The following is a 25773-nucleotide window of genomic DNA, read 5'->3' on the forward strand; positions in this document are numbered from 1 at the left end:
ATAAAAACACAAACCTTACCTTTGAGAATAATCCCTGAAGAAATGCACTCAAACACTCTCCTCAGGGCATCTCCAGGGCTTTGAGGACTAGATGCACTACTAATTGCTTTCTCTACCAGTAACTCCATAGCCTAAGTTTAAAAACATAAAATATGCTCAGCAGCTTAAAGAGCTTTTTTAAACACCATTAGAATGATAGATATATTCAAGTATTGATAAAGATTATAAAGATTATCAAAGTTATGGTAAACAAGGTACTGAGCCAGTGAGCCAGTTCGGTGAGTAAATGGCAATTGCTAATGAGCCTAACCTCCATGGAACTGACTTCTCCAAGTGGCCCTGAGACAGACAGACAACACCCTGATGGAACCTTCATAGAAGAAAGAACTAACTTCTCTACTTGTAGCAATACACAAGTATAAAATATTAATTTTTAATAATATTGAAATTCTCAAATTAAATAAAAGCATGAAGTTTCATGCCTCTCCTATCTTCTCTTTGGTGGCTGAACCAGAATTATTTAAGCCCATGAATTGGTTGAGAGTATGGTCTGGACAACATAGTACCATCTCAATAAAAAACAAGAAACTTGGCTAGCCTCCACAGCAAAGGTAGGAGGATCTCTGTGAGTTCAAGGCCAGCTTAGTTCACATAGTGAGCTCCAGGACAAACAGACCTACAGAGATACTCCACCTCAAAAGAAGCAAATGAGTAAAGTCAAAGCGGTAGGATCAGGAGTTCAAGGTAAGTATGAACAACACAATAAAGTCGCAAACCAGAAAGTTAAGGGAACACAAACATCACATTTTAAGATTTGTCCTTAAAGAAGAGAAACATCAGGCTAATACCTATAGACTACTTGATTCTAAGAGTTTGGGGAGGCCAGCATTCTACTAGTACTTCAATTCTTCCAATTCAGTTATTTCTGTCTCAGCAGTCCTTTTGCTTCGGTCTCCTATGTACTAGAGACTACAGTACACTCCAGCCCAGTTTCTAATTCTGAGACATGGTCTCACTAAGTAGCCAGATTCATCCTCTTGCTTAGCTTATCTGAATGCTAAGACTATACAGGCTTGAGCTATCCCATCTAACCTGGCTTTTTTTTTTTTTTTTTAAATAAACAATAGGTATTATCTCAACATTAATGCATCACTGGAATTCTGTCACCCACAAGATAATAAACAAAACAATTTTCACTTCATTTGATATTTGAGATTCAAAATCTTAAGACAAAGGTAAAAGAACTGGCTTAAAAAGTAACTAATCTGGGATTTTTTTCTTAATTTTTAAAAGTTTGCATTAAAATTTAGTGCTATTCACAATTTTTCAAAGTTACAATTCAGAAGCTTTTGGTAGGCTTATAAAATTGTTCATTATCACAGTAAAATTCCAGAATTTTCTTAAGATCACTGCCTGTAAGTAGACACCTCTCCTTCTCTACCCTTTCCTTCAATCTACAACCACAGTTTGATCCCTGGGACCAATAGCCCAAGGAGAGAATTTTGCTGCAGACTGTTCTCTGACCTACATAGGCACACACACACACTGCTCAAAACATACAAGTAAAATATGTGAACGCAACAAATAAAGGCTCCAAAAACAATTACACACTGCTCAAAACATACAAGTAAAATATGTGAACGCAACAAATAAAGGCTCCAAAAACAATTACACACTGCTCAAAACATACAAGTAAAATATGTGAATGCAACACCAAAAACAATTAAAAAACAAAACAAAACAAAACACCAAATAACTTGCAACTACAATGAAAGCCTAAAATGATTCACAAGCTGAAAAATGTTCAGCTATACAATACAAAAATCAGAAATACTGATAGGGGCTGAGAAATGGCTCAGTGGTTAAGAGCATTTGTTGCTCTCGTACAAGACCCATGTTTGATTCCCAGTATGCACAAGGTGGCTCACAATTGTCTAATTCCAGTCCAAGAGCTCTGGCATCCTATTTTGACTTTCTCAGTTACCAGACACAAACATGATGCATACACACATGTAGACAAAACATTAATACATATAAAATAATAAAATAAATCTAAAAAGAAAATAAAAGCCAGAGGTAAGCAGTGTTGAATCAATCTTAAGGCCAAATCTCTCAATCTCTTGCTCCTCTGAAACATAATTAAAAAATGCATTTTTACTACTAAATTATTACTAGAACGTAGCAATGCACATGCTACTGCCTGCAAGCAAAAATCTAACAACTTGCATCAAACAACAAAGGATAGTAAAAGAACATTCCCAAGAAACAGTGATTATGCTCAAGCGGGTCTTCCAGCACTCTTCATGTGGAACTTGAGGTTGCAATTGGCAAGTGAGCAAACAAAACCTTCAATATTTTACTGATAAACTATAAGTTGGGGAAGAATGGATTGTGCTGTAGGATATTTTCCTAAAAGTAAAGATTTCTTCTGATCATCTTTAACTTCCCAGAGGTAGGAGCAGAGAATTTGTAATCTTGGAGCCTAGGAGGAAATCAGCCTTTACAGAACAAGCGGTATGTATACTCTACCCACTCCTAATAATAAACACACTTTTAAAGGGTAGGTTAAACATAGCCTTTTGAGACAGGTGTGGTGACGAACGCCTTTAATCCCAGCACTCAGGGAGGCAGCAGTAGGCCAATCATTGTGAGTTCAAGGAGGGCGTGGTCTATACAGATGGAGCAGAAAGCCTCAGAGAAATCCTGTCTTGAAAACCAAACCAAACAAAAAACCAAAACCCAAAACAAACAAAAACGGATCAGCATAATAACCTATAAATTTGTGGCACAGCAGGATGACAACGCTTAACAAGTAGTCAAAGTTTTTGGGGTGTATGCATTAGGTGATGAGCATCAAAACCCTAATCTTACATGTTCTTGGCAAGTACTCTAATATGAACTACAACTCTAGCTCTTTTATGTCAAGGTAGCTGTTAGAAGACTCAATGTCTCCAGCATAAAAAAGGCTGAAAAAGGTCTGAAGTGATAGATATGTCAATGACCTGACCAACTCATTACATATTATATGAATGTACTGAAGCTGCCCATTGTATGTAATAAATGTAACTGTGTTAACTAAACAGATCAAAAAACAGATGGGTATAAATTTGCATGACATCTTACACTCCTGAAGAATATGAAAAGTCTATCTTGTATAGATGTTGCATGACAACTATTAATTAAAATAATTTCTTAATAACAAATGTACCCCTCTGGTACATTTCAACCAGTATTTCCATGAACAAGGTTCCTGTTAAAGACTCATAATTTGAATGCTTGGTCCCCAGTTGGTGGAACTAAAAAGAGTTAGCTGGTGTGGCCTTGGTTGAAGAGGTGGGTCATTGCAGGTGGGCTTTGAGACTTCAAAAACTCATTTGCCATTCCCAATTAGCCCTCTCTGCCTCTTGCTTGTGGATCAGATTTAAGCTCTTAGTACTGCTCTGTGTCATGCCTGCCTGTCATGCACCCCCACGATGGCAGTCATTAAATTTAATCCCCTGAAACCACAAGTTCTCAGTAAACTCTTTCTCTATCAGTTGCCTCAGTTATAGTTCTCTTCAAAGCAACAGAAAGTTAACCAGAGTTGGTTCTAGAGTTGTTCTGTAAAAGTCAGATCATGCTGTTTTGGAGGAACATGGAAGACTTTGGGACTAGGAAAGCAGCCGAATGATATAAGGAGGGCTTAATAAGCCATCCTAGTAGGAGCCTGCAAGACAACACTGCTGAAAATCATTATAGACTAAGAAGGCTGTTAGCTCAAGAGATCTCTGAGGGGAACAATATTAGCAAATGAATTAGAGACCATTTTTGGAAAGTTTGGGCAAAGAATGTGGCTGCTTTTTGCTCTTGCTTTAAGAATAAGCCTAAGACTAAACTGAAGATTTCAAGACTAATTTCGATGGCAGAGATTTCAAGACAGTATAGTGTTGACTCTGTCATGTGGTTATTAGTTACCACTCTTATGCAGGTCTACTGTGAAAAAGAGGACCTGGAAATCTGATGTTGGAGTTTAGGGCTCAGAGAGATACGAGAAATGGAATTAAGTGAGTGGTGCCCTCAGGGTCAGACCCCACCCGGCCAGTCCTATAATTTGTAAAAAGAAATAGCCTGAGGCAGTAGTTCTCAGCCTCCCTAATGATGTGACCTTTCAATACAGTTCCACATGCTGTGGTGACCCATTGCTACATCATAACTGTAATTTACTACTGTTATAAATTATAATGTAAATATCTGATATGTGATTCCTGTAGAAGGATTATTGGACTCCCAAAGGGGTCCTGACCCATAGGTTGTGAATCACTGGCTTAAGGAATTACCTGTTCCAAGTGAACAATAACAAAAGAAAGTTTATGTAAATAAAATTCAAGGACGGGAACAAAATTTCATCCCAAGCAGGTAGAAGAATTTGGCAGCATCACCGCATCACCACATGGTTCTGGCTTCAGAGCCATGAAGGATACTACAGTACGGGGTTGTGGAATCTTCCTCCATGGCCAATGAAAGCTACTGAGGCCAAGTATATGGTAGGAGTCCCTGAATGAAGGCCCAAAGAGGATATCGCATAAAGCTGTGAAAGTGAAGGCTGGATTATGTCAGAGACACTAGAACTGGGGGATGTCTATCAAGGAGCACTGCAGATAGGGAGTCAGCAAAATTAGAAAGGATGAGCACAGAACTACAGGTTTTTAGAATTTGCACTGCTGGATTTTGGTCTTCTTTGGTCCACTTCCTTATTATGCCCCTTTTCCAAACCTTTGGAAAGGTATTGTATATTCTGTGCCACTGTATAGTATAAGTAAAAAATGTGCTTTCTGGTTTTGCTTTTATGAGAGTTACAACTAAGAGACTGTGATGAGTCTCAAAAGAGATTTTAAACTTTTAAAACTGTTGAGACTGAAAAAAAATCAGGGGACTTTTGAAGTTATACTAAATTAATTTTGCATTATGGTATGGCCAAAGTCCTGTTGGGGCAAGGAGTGGAAATGTAGTAGTTTGAATGAGAATGGTCCACAGAGGCACCAGAGGCTCATATATTTGAATGCTTGGTTCTCAGTAGGTAGAATGTTTTGGGAAGGATTAGGAAGTATGGCCTTATTGGAGGAGGTGTTTCACTACGGGTGGGTTTTGAGGTCTTTAAAGTCCATATTATTCCCAGTTGGCTCTCTCTGTGTCAGTTGTTATTTCAACATGTAAGTTCTCAGCTACTTACTGTTCTAGTAGGAAGCCTGCATGCTGATATTCTCCCTGATATAGTGCTCTTGGAGCAACCCTCTGAAGCCCTAACCTAAACCCCCAATAAACTATTCTATAAGTTGCCTTGGTCATGGTGTCTCTTTCACAGCAAAGTAACTAAAGGCTGGAGAGACAGCTCAGTGGTTAAGAACTCTGTTTTTCTTCCGGAGGTCTTGAGTTCAATTCCTAACAACTACGCTGTGGCTCACAACCAACTATACTGGGATCTGATGTCTTCTTTTGGCATGCAGGTGTACATGCAGATAGAGTATTCATATACATAAAAATAAATGAAAAAAGAAAAGTAACTAAGAACTAATAAATGAAGAATAGGACAAAGCTGAAAACCAAATTATTTCCTCAAACCCCAGGAAACTGGCAAAAGACAAAAACAATTAATAGAAAAGATAGTTATGTCAGACAAAGTTAATCTGACAATAGGATAGTTGTCTCTAAATAGAAGTCATATTAATCAGACATAACAGAAAACTGTTTCCCTTCTATATATTTATTTTATTTGGCTTTTTTAACATAGGGTCTTAAAAACAATGTAACTTATAATTCTCTGCGTCAAGCTTCCCCAGTGTTGAGGCCACAGGTATACAAAAATACCTGGATTCCTCCATAAAGTTACCTAACCACACAATTAACAAATACACGCACCCCTCTCATCTCCAATAAAAATGAGACATTATAGCTCTTCATCTTAATTATTCTTCCTCCCACTTCCCTTAGAAATAATTACTAAAACATGGCACACATCCTTTTAGGAGTTTTAAAGTATACTAAACATATAATTTGTGCCTCTAATATTAATATATATTATATATAAAATATAAAAATATATAATTTATATAAAATATATACATTGAATGGAGGGATCCTCAAACCAAAACTGATTGCCCTTACTTAAGTCCAAGCTTCTTTTTAAAGCATAGAATGCTTAAACACAAAAACAAGTAAGAACAAAACAATAAAAGAATAAAGAAGTAAAAGATAACCATGGCTATTTAACTTTCAATAACCTAACTTGAAAACAACAGGTTGACTTTTATTTCTGGACAATCTCTATCTGAATTTTTATTATTCAAGAACAGTTTGCCTTTAAATAAACAGTGAGTCTTTTCATGTTTGTTCATTACAGGCTCTTACACTTGTCGCCCAGGTATGACTTGACATCAACACTTTCATTAGCATACTTCCTTGAGAAAGGGTCTCTCACTGAACCTGGAGTAGGTTAGTAGACAGCAATCCTTCCATGTTGGCCAACACATACTAAAGTTACAACAAACACAGTATTTTATTATTTTATCTGAGGGTCTTGGGGCTTGACCTTAGGTCCTAAAGCTTGCACAGCTAAGCTGTTACATAGTCTAGTATAAATAGTTCTCTCCTTTTTTTTTTAATTTGCAATCCAACTTAAACTTTTTTTTTTAAACAATCATTCATTTGTCCACTCAATTCACTGTGTCTTCCTCCCTACTTCTCTGTGTACCACAATTTGCATATGGAAGTCAAAGAACAATTTTTAGAAGTCAGTTCTCTCCTACCATAGGGATGGAACTCAGGTTTCAGGCTTGGTGGCAACTGAACTTACTCACTAAATTATCTCACCAGCCCAAGCTAATTTTTTAATTAGTAAATACTAACAAAATAAGTATTCTCAGATCTTCAAGATTTACATCAAATACAGTATATAAATGAAAACAGGGTCAGAGGGAAAAGAGTAACCAGAGAAGACCTTTTTAAATGCTCATCTTTCACATTGTGCTGTCACAGGTTACTTACCCAGCTGGGAAAATCAGACCACGTTGGAACTCGTTGACAAAGATCTCGGAGAATACGTATGATAATCACACAGGACTGTAGGCCATTAGCTCTAGCCTTGAGGGCAACACAAAAACCAACTGAATTAATCTTAGAAATAGTAAAAATATCCCTTGATGAAAAGAAGTTAAAATACCACTGCTCAATGGAAGCTCAGATTAAAAATAAAAATAATTATATTTAAGTTGGATTCATGAGCTGCCATTTACAGCAATATTTTATGCCAGAGTTAGTATTTAAAAGCTAGTACTTAGGTCAAAGTAAACAGATTATGCAAGAATAATATTTCTTGATCTCCTGTGAACCTTGACCTGTGTTCATACAAAACAGTAAACTGAAAAAAAAATCTACCTAAATTAGAAATAAAAAGGAAAGTAAAGAGCTAAAAAGTTTGTCTAGGGACTGAAAGGTTAAGGAAATCTGTTTGGTTTCCTTTCTGTGCCTTTGCATGTCTGCAAAGTCACTAAACCAAGCAGCTGCTTCCTCATCTTTCATTCCCTACACTTATTAACTTAGAGAAAGAGGGGGGAAATCTTAAAACTATACACAAAGCTTTAAACACATATTCCATTATTTAAAGCAAAGTTAATCTGCAGCCTTATGGAATATAATATATATACAAAAACATGTGATGTTCCTAAAGAAGTCAACTTTAAATATAGCCACTAAAAATAAAAACCCAGACTACAAAACACCCCCAAACCTGCTTACTGTCAAATTAATAATAACCGCAAAATGCAGATCTTTATACTCAGCTTTCTATGATAACTTATTTTCTGAGATTTGATTTAAAATAGTGTTGCTTAGGCAATCTTTTGAAATGTTTAAGCATAGTTAAACATGTTGTACTGAACTACTCTCTCATAAGGCTACAAGAAAAAAGTAAAATGATGTTCCGAACCTGGAACCACTTAGCGTGGCGTAGAGCAGCCAGAGCGTCAAGGCATTTTTGCCTGTCCAAGACGTCCGGTGGGTCTTTCACCATACCCGAGGTTACATCTAAAATGGATTGAATTGGCAAAATGCAGTGAGGAATGGGTGTTTGACCAGGTGAGCAAGACACTTCCTTAAAGTAGCATCAGTGTCACGTGAGCCATTTGAGAGCTTTTTACTTTAATTCATACAGGGAATAACTTTTAACAAATTTACATAATACAATATGAAGAACAAAAGGAGAATTAAGGTAAACTCTTGAATGATACAATAATTTTCTGGAAATAGAAACCTTACTCACCAAAATGAAATCTACAGGAAAGATTATTGGACACAGCGCACCAGCACAAAGAAGACAAAGACAAAAGGGAACACAAAAATCCACCTTAAATGGGAGTGCACAATAAACTACCAAGTTGGTAAAGCATTCTAGATTATTCTGGGACTAATATAAGAAAGAACTTAAAAAATATGGAATGATCAATACAACAATTACAAGGGGGGAAAAACAAAACAAAGGACCAAAATGAGGTTTATTTCTATGAGAATTCTTTATGTTCAATAGAACTTTTGGATGTTGTAAGGGAATACGAAATGCCTTCTAAAATGAAATGTTTTCATTAAAGTATTCCAAACAGGAAGCAGAGAGAAACAATGAGTAAAGCAGAAAAAAGCTACAGAAACTAGCACAGTTAAAACCAATTAAGTACAGAAAAGAAGCCATAAGCAGAATTCTTCAATGGTAAATATATAGGGTCTTTTAAGTTGGTTAAAACATGTTATACAAAACTTGAGAAAACAGTAAACTAAATCAGGTTAAGAAATTAACTTTACATTAATAATGGCCAGTTTAAATTAATAAGTCATTCACAAAAGTGAAGATCCTTTAGGCCAGTTACAGGTTTACCTGAAATGTCTATAAAATGTGCATAAGATAACAAATTTCTGGTCAAAATATTACATAATTAAATACAAATATGTCAACAATCTAATTCACAGCTGCCATCTACTTTATATTTTGCTGCTTTTCTGGTTTTTGAAGCAAGGTGACTGTGGCTCAGGCTGGCTTTGGCTTTGAACTTACGATTTATTCTCCTCTCTCAGCCTCTGAGAGCGGGGATTAAGAGTGTGAGCCATCATGCCTGGCTTATAGTGTATTTTTTAAATACAGGAAAATTACAAAAAGCAATTTGTTGAGTATAAGCAGTAGCTGGAAAGGACAAAAACTATGAGATATTTAGGATACAATAATTTACTGAGTATTTCGAATGACTATGAGGGACAAAAGAAATACAGAAAATAAAAAGAATACTGTGAGTCTGGGTAAAGTGCTCAAATTTTTGTCTTCTAAGCATATAGAAATTGGTTTTATTAGAATTTATTTTTATTTATGCTCCTTTGTGGGTGCCCATAGAGTCCAGAAGGCATTAGGGCCCCTGGAGCAGGAGTATAACTGAATATAGGCTGCCTGACCATGGTGCTGGAAATTGAACTGGGGTCCTCTGCAAGAGCAGCACCTGCTCTCAATCAATTAGCCATCTTTCCAGCCCATGGAAAAAAAGTAACTTATTTTTCTGAGGAGATGAAATATGAAAAGGTACCTAAAAAACGAGATAAGGAAAAAAGACAAAGAAAGGATAACTAACTAACCTGAAGAAGAAAAAACTTCATTCCACTTTCCAAAATATGCAGACTATGTGAAAGGACCTCTGACTACTGCTCTTATTTACAGGAATGTTAAAGGCAGAAATAGACTATGGTCAATGTAAAGTTTCTAAATCTAAAGTATCTCAGAATTTCATAAATTCTGCCAATATGTAGAAATTTTTTTGTACAAAAGCGTAACTTTGTAAATTTTAATCTACAATACAAATTCAATGATGCCAGAACACCTATTACAAATTAAAAACAAATAAGAGCTATAAGTAGGAAATTCTGTTAAATTTAGAGTGTGGATTTTTGTACCCATTTTTATGTTTAAGTAGATTAACCCCTTAGATATATTGTACTAAAATCACACTTGTTCCCTAATGGTCAATGAAACAAAACAAAAATCTGTTAATTTATAAAAACAAAATACAAATTATTTTCCTACATGAATGCATTTCACAAATTATAAGGGGTTAATCACCAATTAGAAGACATGCTGTGTCCACACTATTTTATGATTAAAAGTTAATGGGAATATATTAATTTCAATTAACATGGTTATATAAAATATAATTCACTCAACTATTTAAAAACTAGTGTGAACACTGCTCAATTCTAGAAGAGACAAAAGACAAACAAAGTAGCCACACAAAAGACAAAATAAATGCCAGACTCTGCATCCAAAATCCCTCCTTAGTCAAATGGCAGATGTGACACTGAGCTTTTGAAAACCTTGGTCAAAAATCCTTCCGATGTCTTGGCAGCAACCCCTGACAGGAATCAATCCCTTCTGCTAGAAGGCTTTGGACCGGGCCTGATAAGCTACAGGTAGAAAAACACACACACAATACTTGATTTGCTGCAGAAAAGACTCTGTAGCAATGGTTAGAGCATTCTGAACATTTCAAGCTAAAGTCAATTAAATGTTTATTGCGTGTTAACTGTCAAACACAGTTCCAGAAAAGAGATCTGTCATGTGTTGAACAGTTATTTCAACAATTTAGTCATTTCTTTTATTAAATGATTTTCACATTAAACAGGACCATTACACATTAAAGAGGCTATCATATCATACTATATAGAAATGTAATAGTTGTCTCATGATTCATAAAGGATATTCCGGCAAAGCCTTCCTTACACCCTGCACTAACTCCCCAAAGCAAGCTACAGGCTTTAAATGATTTTAAGACACAGAGCATCAGGAGCTGCAGTGAGAGAGAATACATACCGATATTCTGCAGCTAGAAAGAAGCAATCTTCATGATAAAGCTAAAAACATGGGTTTACTGCAGTCATCTGCAGCAAGGAACACTCTAATCAATGTTTCTACACTGATTATTATTTTGTGTATCCAACTTTCCAGCTCAGTGTCTTGAAGGAAATATTTTGATTTTAGGCTGACCATTTCCCTCATGATCATATGTATAAAATTCAGAATTGTAATTCTATCTCAGTCTGGGTCAGACAAAAATGTAATTTTGTTTCCTTTAGAAAGGGCATGTTAAACAATGTACTACAAATTTACACTATTAACTTATAAAATGTCTTGATAATGAACTAACTGAGGCTAAATACACAGAAGCATTCTGAAATAAAGCTAAATGGTTACATGAGCATAATTTTACACTAAGTATAGCAACATTAATTTTATAACATATTACATTTTTAAAACCGAAGTAAAGGATCATATGCTACATACAACTTGGCCAATTGGCTCGGGAACTACTTTCTTCAGCAACATGGACAGCCAGACCTCGAGGGAAACTCATGTTCACACAAATGATCCTTTACATAAAATTCATGTAATTTTTAGGATACAAAGCTTAAGATACAACATTAAAAATGCTAATATGGCGTACATAGGAAATATACAAAATCATACATGTCTCCCAATGAAATTTTGACTAAAATATTCTGTTCTTGGGCCATAAAAAGCCCAGTTTCTTAGAAATAATTGCTTTGTCTTAAAAAAAAAACAAATTTCAAAGATAATCTTTCTCCTTAACCTGTACTACAAACAGTATAAAATTTAATTCTATTTCAACAACTTAAGATGGATAAAAGCATGAAAGGAAACAAAGTAAATTTTATCTGACCCATAAAACAAGAGAACCAACATTACTGCAGACACTGATCATGCTTTTGGCTTAAAAGCTTTGGAAGCTTTGAAATTGTTACAGAATAGTCCCTAAAGCAACATTGCTGGCACCAGAAGTGTTTCATGTTCTACAAATGCAAATCCAGTTAAAAAAAACAAACCAAAACCAAAACCAAAACCCTGACCTGTACTGTAACTCACTTATCTACATCATTTGTTAAGAGTTCTAGCATGATATGCAGGCCAAAAGCCCAAATCTGTGTTCATCAGCATGTTCTGCATTTATGAAAGAACGAAAAACCAAAGAGCAACCTCAGAGAACTAGAAATATTTACTTCAGGACAGGCCAAATCCATGACTATATACATACTAATTTTAAGTGCATATTATAGTTTGCCAATTTATGAAATCTTTTTCAAGACAAGGCCCCTAGTTATTAAACAGTATTTATACTTCTTCCAAGTGTCAAACATGTAAAATTTTTTTGAAGTTTTTTTTTTCCAGAAATCTGAGGTCCGCAAGAAAAGAAAGAAAAAAAAATATATCAAGAAAACCAATCAAATAATATGTATTTTCTATAATAGTACATCACTAAGAAGAGTATTCACTTTGTTAGAAATGATCTAAAACAAAACTAACTGCTAAGTAAGTTAAATCTACATAATTCATATGTAATGCCAGCATGTTGCCTTCTAGGGCTCAATGCCATCATAAAGGGTAGGTAAATGGAAAACAAAAAGTTAACAGAAAAGTAGAATTTTTAATTGGCTTTCCAACCTCCTTCCCTCATGTTCTCTTCTCGAATAATTGGAGATGTCAGGGTGATAGTGACTTGCATTTTGGGTTCCACACACGAATTCAAAATTATCGCTGCTTCAGACACAGCACATTTTATGTCATACTTCTCAGGACTTATAACCTACATAATGAAGATAAGAAATTAGTTGAATCTTTTGCATTAAAAGACAAAAATAGTTTTCTTGTGGCTTTGGTTTATTATATTAACATTCTACATAGCCTGTACTCTCTTTCCTCTAAAGACACATGCCAGTTTACCCTAACCATTCATCTTTTGCCCTTCCTTATTTTTAGAAAATTTTGTGGAACTATTATTTTCCACTACTTTAAAGAAAATTTTATTGACTTATTTTTAATGTGCATGAGTATTTTGCCTGCATGTGTTCCTATGCACCATGTGTGTATCTGGTAATCAAAGAGGAAAAAAAAGGGGGGTGGCTCTGATTCCTGGAATCATCTGTGTGTTTTTAACTGATTATATATTTTTTATATAAAGATTTATTTATTATTTATACAGCATTCTGTCTGCATGTGTGCCTGTAAACCAGAAGAGGACACCAGATCTTAATATAGATGGTTATTGGCCACCATGTGATTGTTGGAAATTGAACTCAAGACTTTGGAAGAACGGTTCTTAAATCTCTGAGCCATTTCTTCAGGCCCTATTCCATTATCTTTAATAAAAGTTATTGGTATATATGTATGTCTTTAATTGATGAATTAAAAAAAATAGCTGTTGCCACTGTTTATTTCCCATATTTATAGACTCTGAAGGGAAGTAAAATAAGTCTGAGTACCTCAAGGAGCCTGACTCAACCATTCCCATTGTTCATTCTCTATGACTTTAACATCACTGTACTGAACACATACAGGGTTGCTGGAGAACTAACTTAAAAAGACATTTCAATTTATTATGTGAGGACATATCATATTTACACATGCCATAATGCATTAGTGGAGCCAGAGGATGACTTGCATAGTTCTTTCTTTCCACCAAGTGGGTCCTCGGAAATGTGAAATATGAACTCAGGCCATCAGACTTAGCAGCAAGTCTGAACAACTTTACCAGCTCCTTTAAAGTACTTACAGTACTATTTAAATGTTAGTGACAATGATGATTAATTTATTTTTCCTGTTTATGCACACTCAGCAAAAGCAAGTGATTTGGAAAGTAGTTTGCTTTTGATTAACTATTAGTTATTTAGTACTTCAATTCTTTGTTTTAAAGAGTTATATTTTGCGCACCAAATGTGTGTCTAGTGCTTGTGAGGATAGAGAGGGTATTGGACCTGGAACTGGAGTGGTTGTGAGTACATATGTGGGTCCTGGGACTCTAACTCAGGTCCTTCCTCTGCAAGAATAAATGTTCCTAACTGGTAAGCCATCTCAAAAGCCCCTCCCTAAAAAACCCATTTTATTCTATGGTGTGTTTGTGTGTGTGGTGTGTGTATGGTACAAATATGTATATATGTATATGGTCAGAAGACAGCTTTTAGAAATTAGCTCTCTACACAGCTTCTGGAATCAATCTCAAGTCACCAGGCTCTGAAGACAAACACCTCTACCCACAGCACCACCTGGATGGCTACTTAAAAAATAAAGTATTTCTTTTTTTTGCAGCATAAATTCATGCCCGATTAGCTTCAAGCTGTTACTCGTCCTTGTCACTGTCCTTGCCCCCTTGCTGTTCTACGCATATCAACAAAGGAGGAGAAAAAGAAGTGAGAAAAATCTACTTGGAAAGATTTCAGTTTTAATATGAAAAAGCAAAACAAAGAAAACATGAAGTGCCAATGCTAAATTTAATATGGCTGTCCCTTTTGTTTTCTGTTGCTCTACTATAGTCAAGTAAAATTCTGAATTACCACTGTAGAATCCAGTAAATTCTCAATCCCTAAATTTAGAATGCCTAATTAAACTGCAAGACTGATACTATAAACAACTCAATAGAGCATTACTTTAAACTTGGTCATTCTGACATATGTATCAAAATATATATATATTTTGTTTGTTTGTTTTGAGACAAGCTCTCACATAGCCCAGGCTGGGCTCAAACTCTAGGTAGTCAAATACTAATTCTACTTAGATGTATAGTGGAGAATTTGTCATTGATTTACTATGCTCAATTATAAATATTTTTCTAATTTTTTAGCACTTTATCCCAGGATAAAGTGAACACTTTATATATATATATACACACACACATATATATATATATATCTGCAGGAACAGAAGGAACACGGTATACGTGTGTGTGTGTGTATATGTGTGTGTGTGTGTTTGTGTGTGTGTGTACGTACACACACTATCTGAAGTTTTGGGCATTCTAGGGGCCTAGGAGGACTCTCTAGACATCTTCCCAAGGGTACAGAGGGACTACTGTATTTTAAAAACCAGACAAATTCAAGTAAGATATACCCTAATTATATTCAAAACATGCATCCAACTTAGGAGATTAATGAATAAAAAAAAATTAAATTTGCTATACATGATCTTTTTAAAAATGAGGTTAGTTGAGATGGATTAGTGGGTAAAAAAAACACTTGCTACCAAGCCTGATGATCCAAGTTTGATACCTGGAACCCACATAGTGGGAGGAGAACACTGACCATACATCTTGTCCTCTGAATGCTATACACACATTATGAAATGTACATATACATTAAATAAGATATGAAAAAAATCATTCTCTGCTCTGATTTCTCATGAGCCCAACTTTGGAAAAATGGCATATGCTGAAATTTTCTTTTTAAAAATAAATTAGCAAGAATGTTTTCTGCCAAGTTACAAGCACTGCAAAACCTCAGAAGATGAAGCAGAAAACGGTTTCATCAGTTTGCCCAATTAAGGGGGAAAAAAAACCCCTCAAAAACCAACCTTTTCATTATAGAAAGCCAAGCCAAAAATTTAAAAGGCTGGCTGAGGTTTAAGTTGAAGCACAGTTAGTCCTGCCAAAAACTTCTAATCTGGACAAAGGGTAAATTTAACATTTCCATAATACTTACAGCAAGCTGTTTGGGTAAGTTTTCTGCAATACGGCTTAATAATGTCTTTGATGGTTTTTCTGAGCACAGCAAAACAAGGTTGACATTTCTGTCTCCTCGAAGAAGTAATCCTTTTGCCAATACTCCCACTCGCAACACCCCTTTCAGAGCTCTATAGCAAAATCAACTTATATTAAAACATTACATTGATTTCCTCTGAACATAAGAGTAAACTAAATGACTTTTGCACTATTAACATTTTCTTCAACCACACTGGAAAATACACAGCATTTTAAATTATATGTCATTTAGATAAACAACACACACTGAAAAATTAATCCAGGTTGGATAGATGGCTCAATGGTTAATGATTGTTCCTGAGGAACAGGTTTTAAATCCCAGTACCCACATAGCAATCTGCATTCTGCAAACACCTGCAACTCCAGCTCCATGGAACTGAATGACCTCTTCTGGTATCTACATGTGTGTGTGCATATACTTACTTAGACAGACAGACAGACAGACAGACACACACACACACACACACAAATATTTTCTTGTTTTTAAGAGTCAAGTTCTCAGTGTGCACAGGACAACTAAAACAAATAGCCTCTCTTACAGATTCTCACTATAGCCAACAGCTGGTTTCAAACTTGTGACCCTAATGCTTCTGCTTCTTATGTGCTAGGTTTCTAAGTGTGGATCCAAATACCTAGCTTCTTTTGTTTTATTTTACAAGTCAGAGTTTTAAAAGAAACGTCAAAACAAAAATTATTCCCAAAGGATAAAGAGAAAAATTAGACAAGAAAAGATATGAAAGATACGAAAAGGTTGGCTAACTTATACGTTATGGTCAATGCCTTTAAAGGGCACTGAAACAGTATAGACAAACGGGTGACAGATGCAACACATAAATAAAACCAGAAAAGAGCAGCTGGATACAACTGAAAAGTTATAAGGTCTGCTTTGAAACATTTAATGTTTCTTTGTAATAACATTTAATATGTTTTAAAAATCAAAAACTGGTGATGGTACAAATGTGTACTAATCATTTTAGGACAAAATACAAACATAGTTAAAATGTGTGGACCGACAGCAATTTCCCCCCCAATTTTTATTTATATGTATGTTTGCCAGAGGCCCAGAAGCCGCAAGAAACTGTCAAATCTCCTGGAGCTAGAGTTACTAACGGTTGTGAGCTGCCTGATGTGGGTGCTAGGAACTGAACCCGGTACTCTAGGACTAGAGCAAGTACCCTTAACCGCTGAGCAATCGAACCAGCCCCTTACCCATCTTGTTAATCTTTATCATAACTATAAAATGTCCATGTAAATAAAATGGTAATTTGTAAACACACCTGTCTTTGCCTCCTTCTTTCTTATCATCTCCCTCTTTGTTCTTACTCTTCTCATGTTCAGACAAACTGTCTGAGACAAGTTTTAAAGCACGTTCAGTGATAGAAACAATTTTCTGAACTGCTTGCAGCTCTTCTTCAGTTGGATAGATGGTTGCATGCTTTGTCATCACATAACGATCATCAGATGAGTCAGGACGACGTAAGGGCTAGAGAGAGAAAAGGTTACTTTTCTGAATAGAGGAAAGTTATAAATTTTCAATTATACATATAGTTGCCAGCTTTACATAAGGCAATTAGGCAAAATATTCACTTAAACATTTTCCTTTTTCAATAAAATAAAAGTGCAAGCATTTCTGTTCCTAAAGCAGAATTATTATCTATTGACCTACCTATCTAGGTATGTATGTGTATATGTATGTATATAAAACCTTAACAATAAAAATGATTTTTAAAGTTTATTATAGTACTATACTCAAATACCAAATGCTAGTGCTCTATTTTTCTCATAAATGCTTTTCAGTGGTCTGAAACTCACCTTGCTTTCAATAACAGTAGTAAGTTACATACAATTGCTGGGACACTGTAGCGATAAACGAGAAAGAATAGGTAACAAGAGTTACCTCTAACATAAATTCATTCTACTCTAAGGAAAAATAAAGATAAGGAAAGTCTTATGTATAAAATATTTATCAACAGTAGCTCTGCACTCAGAATTAAGCAAGTATAGAGAATAAAGAGCAAAGGAAGCTTGAGTAGGTTTTTATGCATAAAGACATCCTTAAGAGGACTAAAATTACAATCAAGGTGAAAACTGATGACATTATTAAATCTAAAAGTCATTTCACAAAATATCTTCTAATGTTGAAGGACTTAATTTTCATCTCTTATCTAATCAAAGCAGATACTCACTGCAGGACCCTGTGGTTGGGGAGGCATGCCTGGTCGGACTCCCAGAAGACCTAATGGGCCTGGAGGACCATGAGGATAGCCTCCATCAGGCATTCGTCGGCGATCATCCCAATGATGCTGTTCTTCCTCCATCCTTCTCCAGTACATGTCTTCTTCATAACGTCTGATGCACAAATGATACATTAAAAAACCACCACCCACCATAACTGAAGAACTTTCAACAAGGACATAAAAACCAATTTTCAAAAAAGTAATCAACCCAGCAAGATGACTCAGTAGGAAAAGGTGCTTGCGCCAGACTGATGACTTGAGTTCCATCCCTGGAACCCAAATTAAAAGAGAACAGATGTCCTGAAAGTTACCCTTTGGCCTTTGCTTGTGCACAGCGGCACATATGCCTGTAACTGGTACATAATTAAAAATGATTAAAAAAAACCTACCCAAATCACCTTTCTAACCTTTTTCCCTATTTCCATAATTTATTTATGGATATGAGTGTTCTATTTGCATGTATGCCTGCATGGCAGAAGAGGGCATCAGATCGTATTATAGATGGTTGTGAACCACCATGTGGTTGCTAGGAATTGAATTCGGACCTCTGGAAAAGCAGTGCTCTTAACCAATGAGCCATCTCTCCATACCCCCATTATTTATTTTTCACTGAGAAGTAAATAAGAGTAAAAACTAAAGACAATAATGACAAAAGGAGAACAAAACTTCACATCCCAAGAACAAAATGCAACACAAAATAGACACTTCAGCTTTTTCTAATCATTTAAGGTAAATAATTGTAAATCCAAATTCCTACAACTGGGGAAGCCCAACCAATATATATGTAAGAGCCACTGAATACACAGAATGCTCAGGCATTTACTTCATGTCCTTAGAAGAAATGAACTCATTTCTGCTATATTTTCTTTTCATCTTAAACATTTTTTCTGTGTACCTGCACATGTTTCTTAGCATGACAAGAGTGTGTGCATGTGCATGGTGTCCATGTGCAGGTAAGAGGACAACCTGTAGTATGGGTTCCTCCTTCCATCTTGTTTCAAACATTCCATGGTTTTGTTTATTTTGCTGCTGCACCTGACAGGCAAGCTTACCCACAGCTTCTGAGAATTCTTCAGTCTCTGCCTCCCACTACAGACATGGGATTACAGATATGAACCATCAGGTCCAGCCTTACATACATTCTGTAAGCCCAAACCATTTGTACAATGAACACTTTATCCAAAGCCCCATCTCAGGCCAAGTTTTATTTTTCTTTTTTAAAACAGTGAAGTTCTCCATTTATGATACAGGCTGTTCAAAATAGTTCTCTTTTACAAAGACCAACAATAGAAACCCACAATTTCACTGTTGGGGAAACATAGGGCAATAGCAGATATAGAAGGCAAATCATTAGCAAGAGATATCTGTGGCTCACCTCCTAGTAAGTGTTGCTTATTAATACAGGCTATATTGCCAAAGTCACCTGAATAATTGTGAAACTTTCACGGCTGTTGGTTCAGTAAAATTCACAATATATATTAAATAAAAGAGTGCTCACTTTGGGGTTGGAGAAAGATGGTTTAGGGGTTAAGAACACTATTGTTTTTTCAGAGGACCAGGGTTCAATTCCCAGCACCCACATGGGCTGTTTAGTTCCAGGGATCTGACACAATCATACCAATACATAAAGAATAAAATTAATTTAAAACAAAAACAAAAGCAGAGTGCTTGCTTCGGCAGCAGATATACTAAAATTAGACTATAGAGAAGATTAGCATGGTGCAAGGATGACATGCAAATTTGTGAAACATTTCACAAAAAACACACTTAATGAATTCAGAAGATGGTTATTTAAGCATAAAGCTTCTCCTTCACTGGTTAACATTCTGAGAATCAATTTCTGTTCTGCCTTGGTTCTAACTCTTACTTTTAACTTCAGTTAAAAATCTCAAATCAGGCTATTCTAATAAATCTGTCTAAAATAAAAAGACTGCCACTGTAAAAACTACCAATATTTTAGGTAAGGAGTAAGGGCATGTGAGGAGTGGTAAAATATTTCTGTTACTAAGGACTAAAAAAAATAAAAGAATAAAAACCAGCTCAAAACTTCTAGAAAATGATGTTTAGTCCAGTGTTTGTTTGTTTTTTTAAATTTATTTATTTATTATGTATACAATGTGTGTTTACATGTATACCTACATGGCAGAAGAGAGCACTAGATTTCATTTTAGATGGTTATAAGCCACCATGTGGTTGCTGGGAATTAAACTCAGGACTTCTGGAAGAGCAGCCAGTGCTCTTAACCCCTGAGCCATTTCTCCAGTCTCCCAGTGTTTGTTTTGCTAAAAAATGTTTACATAATGTAAGGGCAGGAATTTTAATTAAGTTTATAAATGCATGGTCAAACACATTTCCAAGCACCAAATAGGTACTTACAATAACTATATAATCTTGTCATAGAAAGAATTACAAAGGCACAAATTAAAAGAGAATATAATTTAATGTGTTATCTATTACTGAAACCTAAAGGAAGCACAGAATAAAGTGTGAATAAGTAGCTTTGTAATAGAGTATTTAAAAAGATAAGTTCTGAGCCAGAATTTATAAAGACGGCAAATACATTAGTGGTTGCATGTTAATGAGATGGGACAAGGAACATGGAAGACATTGGGATGCTTGTTAATGGGGTCATCATTTCTTTTAGGAGTGATGAAATATTCCAAAACTAATGGTGGTAACTGCTTTAGAACTCTTATGTATACATCCAAATATTTTAACTGAACTATAGAGATTAAATGAGATTTCTGCTGGTTCTAAATAGAGCACTTATCACAGAATGACATTTCTTCAGATAGTACATGTGCTTGTTTCTTAGGAGTATGTCCAGGATCCCCTGGAGCTGGATTACAGGCAGCTGTCAGTTATCTGATGTGCTAGAAACCAAACTTAGGTCATCTGTAAGTGGCATGTACTCTTAACCCCTCCCTGGGCCACCTTCCATCTCTTCACATATTTAATATATAGTAACATTTATCACTTTTTTTCATGAGATGAAACCCTGACTGGTCTTGACCTCATATGCTTTTGCTGAGATTAAAAGTATGAGCTACTACCACAAAATTCTTCATACTAGAGTAACAATCAAATGTTAAGTATACTTAGCATTCTAATGTTTATCTTTCTCAACCCAGTATCTAAGTGAACACTGAAAGGACATGCAGTAAATGAGTCTGAATATGAAAGCCATCTTCTCGAAGTTTTGTTTTGTTTTTAGATTTTACTTATTTTGAATGCTCTATGTGCATGTACATCTGCATGTCAGAAGAGGACAGTAGAGGGTATAGATGTTTGTGAGCCTCCATGTGGTTGCTGGGAATTGAACTCAGGACCTCTGGAAGAGCAGACAGAGCTCTTAACCACGGAGCCATCTCTCCAGCCCAGAAGTTTTGTTTTTTTAAGGCAGAAGAAGCACTTTTTGTCACAGAGCTAAAAGTTAAAAACATTACCTCATTTCCATTCTCCAGCGTTCCTCCTCTTCTCGTCTCCGCCAGTATTCCTCCTTCTGCATTTGCTTTCTCATTTTCTCTTCTTGAATCTTTCTTGCTCGAATACTGGGCTTCACTTCTACTTGCAAATCTGGATTTACTTTTTTCTGTTAATACCAATAATACATTTTTAAAAAAGGAGCATGACCCTTCAACAAACTTAATTCATTAAAAAGCAATTTCTCTCACCAGAGGCTTATAGTTACATATTTTGTGTCATAGATACTCATTGGTTTGTTTTTATTTGTTAGAATTTTAAAAACAAAAAGGAGGTAGGTAAAGTGACATTTTTTTACACTTAATATGAAACAACTATCATGATATGACTTCTTGACCCAAGCAATATATCAGTTTTGCTAGAGTCTACATTTGCCAGTTACTACAACCATGAAAAACAGGGTTATTCCATTATTCTAGCAAAGTGAACTGTATCAACAGGACATGCTAATTTTAGAATGGGAGATCATACACTAGGTGAGTTGTATTTAGATGCTTTATTTTGCATATAGAATGCTCCAGTTTTACAAAAGAACAACTAAGGGCTAGAGAGACTGCTGGTTCAAAGGCTGTGCTTCCTGAGACCTTAATTTGATTCCCAGTACAAAATATTGCCTTAACACAGTCTGTAACTCAGTTCCAGGGGATCTAATTAATGCCTTCTACTGGTGTCTCTGGGCAACAGGCAAACATCTGGAGCACAGATATACATGTGAACAAAATACCCACACACATAAAAAAGTAAAAAAAACAACAACAACAACTTACAAGGACAACAGTATGTACTTACTTTATACTGGAGTCTGTGTCTTCGTCCTTTTAAGTGCATCTCTTTAGCGTTGGGGTCATTAAAGCTACATTCACATAATTTACAATGGAAGCGAATGACTTTTCCTTCATCATTTCGTACCTTGGTGTGGAAAAACAGAACCTCTAATCAACTTGAAAGAATTCACTGAAGCACTGTCTCACTACTGCAGTTTGGCTAGCCTCGAATTCTCTATACACCAGTCTGATCCTGAACTTGGAAACTCACTTATCTCTGCCTTTTGACTACCCAGGTCTAATTTCTTAGGCAAAACCTGGGACCTGGATAAATATCAGCATATGCTTGCTTTTATAAACTACCTTTTACTTCAATATCCGTCTATATGTAAGCATTTAGATTTACTTTTTGAAGCATTTCTATTAATTCTTTGACCATTTCATACATGGGTACAATATATTCTGATCACATCTAATCCACTATCATGCATTCCCAACTTTGTAAACTCTCCTCCCCTCAATAAGTTTCTTTTATAATTTTATGTTTTTGTTTTGTGAGGTACTGGATTTAACTGGATCACCTGAATGTGCACACGTATGGATTTATCTACAGGAGCACGAGCAATGTGCCACTGTCTACTTCACTGAAGATAATGACCCCTTGCCCTGTCCCAGTAGTCAGCAAATGCCAACAGATCTGCAAGGAGTGACCTGGCTCCATGAGGACCCGAACCACCCATGACTGGCTCCATTTTAAGCTCATCCTGTATGAGTCAAACAGGCTTCCCTAATATGGCTTGGGAAGCTATAGCTTAAATTCACCAGTTACTGACTACCTGCTTCTTGGGAGATGAAAATGATTTAAAACTCCAATTCTGGTATACAGATTTCTCAAAGGTCAAGAGTTTCATGCATATGAAAAGATGCAGTTTTTTCTAATGTGTTGTGAAAAAAACAGACTGAGATATTACTATTAAGTTCAAATTGTGCTTTTAAGATGATTTGAATGAAACTGGCTATGTTGACAAAAGTCATTTAGAAATAAAGGTGTCTAAGAACACATTTTAGAAGGTGACCAAATCTTACCTTATAAGACATAAAGTCATTTATAAATTACTTAGGTTATATATCCTAGCTGTGTATCTTTATAAACAAAGACTTTAATATATTATGTAATTTCTTTTTATAGAGAAATAGATTAAAGTACAGTTATAAAAACCTGAATCTATGCCATTCACTCACTTTTATGTAATTATCACAACTTTGTTGGCCAAACATTCCAATTTCACAGACATACACCAGAGCTCAGAAACTTATACATGCTTTCCAACATAGTGAAACCAAACTGTACTGTTACACTATATCACTATATGATCTTTCTGTTCATAGCAACTATTATTTCAAGCCTCTGTGATGTGCCCTTGTTCCTCCACTTACTGTACTTGACCTGCAAAACAGGAAATGTTCTAATCTGCTCAAGAAACCAAATGCATGGTATATATTAGGTCAACAACCTTAATTTAGTAAGTAATTGAAATCTAAAATACAACTGGATACAGTTTGGTTTTACACATAAAGTGTACTTGCAACAGACTGACACATTTTTTTCTTTTGCCCAATTTCAGAGCAGTGATTATTGATCAATACCTCTTCTACATAATCATGTCCCACTGGTTGCACATCGCTCTGCAAAGCAGCAAGGGATGCAGGTGTGACTGGTTCTGCAACTGCATCTTGCTTTACTTCTGGAATCTGCACGGCAGAGGCAGCAGGAGTACTTTTAACACATTCAGTTCCTTTTAAGTCCTCAGTTTTATTTCCTGTTGACTGTAGCTTATTACCGCCTAAAAAAGCAAAATATTACAATAATTTTATTTTTGTATGAATGTATAAACCTGTTAAGATGCAAACTTACAGTTAATCTTTACTGCTAGCTACACTTTATGCAGAACAGATTGGAATTTTTAAAAAAAACCTGTATATACTACACTGCTTTTTGTAATCTATTAATGAACCACATTCCCGAATGTTTCCCTTCTCTCTCACAACATCCAATCATATCTACAAACTCCATCTTAGTTCTTCTAACAGTCAGTATCCAGAACAGAAGGAACCTGAAAAGAGATTAAATATAATCCAAGAGCTCTCTAAACTGTGATTAATAAGTAGTAAATATCTAGCCCATAGTGATTTTTTTCCTTTTTCTCTTTTGTTTTCTTGCATCTCTCTGAGATGGGGGCCCTCAGGCTGTAGAGAAGCCTGATCTGGAATTCACTATGTAGCGCAAAATTCTGACAGTTCTTTTTCTAACTCCCAAGTGCTAGAATTATAGGTGTGTGTTTACCTATAATTATATGGGTTTTATATGGGGATAGGAATTGAACCTAGTGCTCTGTGCATGCTAGGTAACCATTAACTGAGCTACATATCCAGCCAATGTGGACCATAACCACCTGTGAAGGTCAGAGGAAAACCTGAGGGAGTCAATTCTCTCCTACCACATGGGTACCAGGGACTGAACTTGAGTCATCAGGCTTGGCAAGTAGCTTATATCCACTGTGATCTTTCCAGCCTAGATTTGTTTTTCTAAATAGAAAATAAAAAGTAAAACAGCCTCCCAAACCAAAAGACCCCTGACAAAACTACAAATTACTGCTTTCATTTTAACCGATTAAATTTAATACTTTACTCAAGAGAATAACCAACTGTCAACGATCTCCTCTTAGAGCTCTTTCAAGCAGAGCGCAGTAGCCATCCTAGTCTACAAAGCAAGTCTAAGACAGCCAAGTCTACACACACCTCTCAGAAAAAGAACCCAACCCAACCCAACCCAACAAAATAAAACAAAAGCTTTCAAATATATTTTAAGAAGTAGTTACAGAAAAACAATTATACAAATGTAGGAAATTGTCAAAGAACAAAGTCAGGAACATTATACTAAAAAGTATAATATAATGCATCTGTGACTGCACTGCTACAAGCATTTATAACACCCTTTGCCAAGTAGAAGCTGCTTACTGTAGGAGTGAAGCAGAACAGTTGTTAAGTTAGAAGAGACTTCACAAAGGGGTAGTGTTTGAACTGGGCTTTGAAACAGTCAAGAAGCCGTAAGAGGATAATATTTAAACAGAAGGTACAGCATATATAAAAGAGTGTAGCAACATAGAATTTAAGACTGTGGTAAACCAAAAAGGCAGTAATTTAGCATCAGCTGCTCTCCAGGTAGAGCTGACATGAAGGTAAGAAGGCAGGTACAAGTCAGTTATGAAGGCTTATATGACATAGTCATAGACTTTATCCTACATATAAAGGCCAATGAAGATTTTAAAAGAGAAGGCACACTAATAAGAACACAGAGATTATGCTCATCAAGAGACAAGATATAAGAAATTGAGCTCTAAGGAAGAAACTAAAGGCTTTGAAAAAGAAATCATAACAACAATGACTTTATCATAGAAGCTCTGGATAAAAAATAGCAATTAATAGGGAGGCAGTTAATAAAAAATGTTAGTGAGGCTTTCCCTTAAAAATTGAAAAAAAAAAAAAGTCATTTTCATGAGTATTTTGTAGTGGTCTTGCGATGGGACACAACAGGAAAGGAATATCTACTAGATGACCAGCAAGCAACCAAAACATGATTCTCAAACTTAAGTAGGATTTTGAATTTGCCAGATTTTACAATTATAT

General features: G+C 35.6%; 1 protein-coding gene and 1 pseudogene across 5 annotated transcripts in view; one reads left to right on the top strand and one right to left on the bottom strand.

Annotated features, from left to right (window-relative positions):
* The window catches only part of Zfr (zinc finger RNA binding protein), a 66503-nt gene that overhangs the window by 5757 nt on the left and 34973 nt on the right, over nt 1–25773 (bottom strand). For 4 of the 5 annotated variants that reach the window (XM_055601019.1, XM_055601017.1, XM_055601020.1 and 1 more), the window contains 10 exons: nt 23734–23930; nt 22112–22231; nt 21286–21431; nt 17789–17951; nt 16880–17085; nt 15544–15694; nt 12518–12659; nt 7961–8058; nt 7021–7116; nt 20–131 (listed from right to left, as the gene is read on the bottom strand). In XM_055601019.1, coding sequence (XP_055456994.1) covers nt 20–131; nt 7021–7116; nt 7961–8058; nt 12518–12659; nt 15544–15694; nt 16880–17085; nt 17789–17951; nt 21286–21431; nt 22112–22231; nt 23734–23930 — 1431 coding nt within the window. Of the gene's footprint in view, nt 1–19; nt 132–7020; nt 7117–7960; nt 8059–12517; nt 12660–15543; nt 15695–16879; nt 17086–17788; nt 17952–21285; nt 21432–22111; nt 22232–23733; nt 23931–25773 lie in introns of those variants that run through there. The other variant, XM_055601021.1, reaches the window with a different exon arrangement.
* On the top strand, nt 19508–19601 carry LOC129671969 (U6 spliceosomal RNA; annotated as a pseudogene).

This window comes from Psammomys obesus, unplaced genomic scaffold (assembly GCF_907164565.1).
Source record: "Psammomys obesus unplaced genomic scaffold, mPsaObe1.curated_primary_1811, whole genome shotgun sequence".
Classification (NCBI taxonomy): Eukaryota; Metazoa; Chordata; class Mammalia; order Rodentia; family Muridae; genus Psammomys; species Psammomys obesus.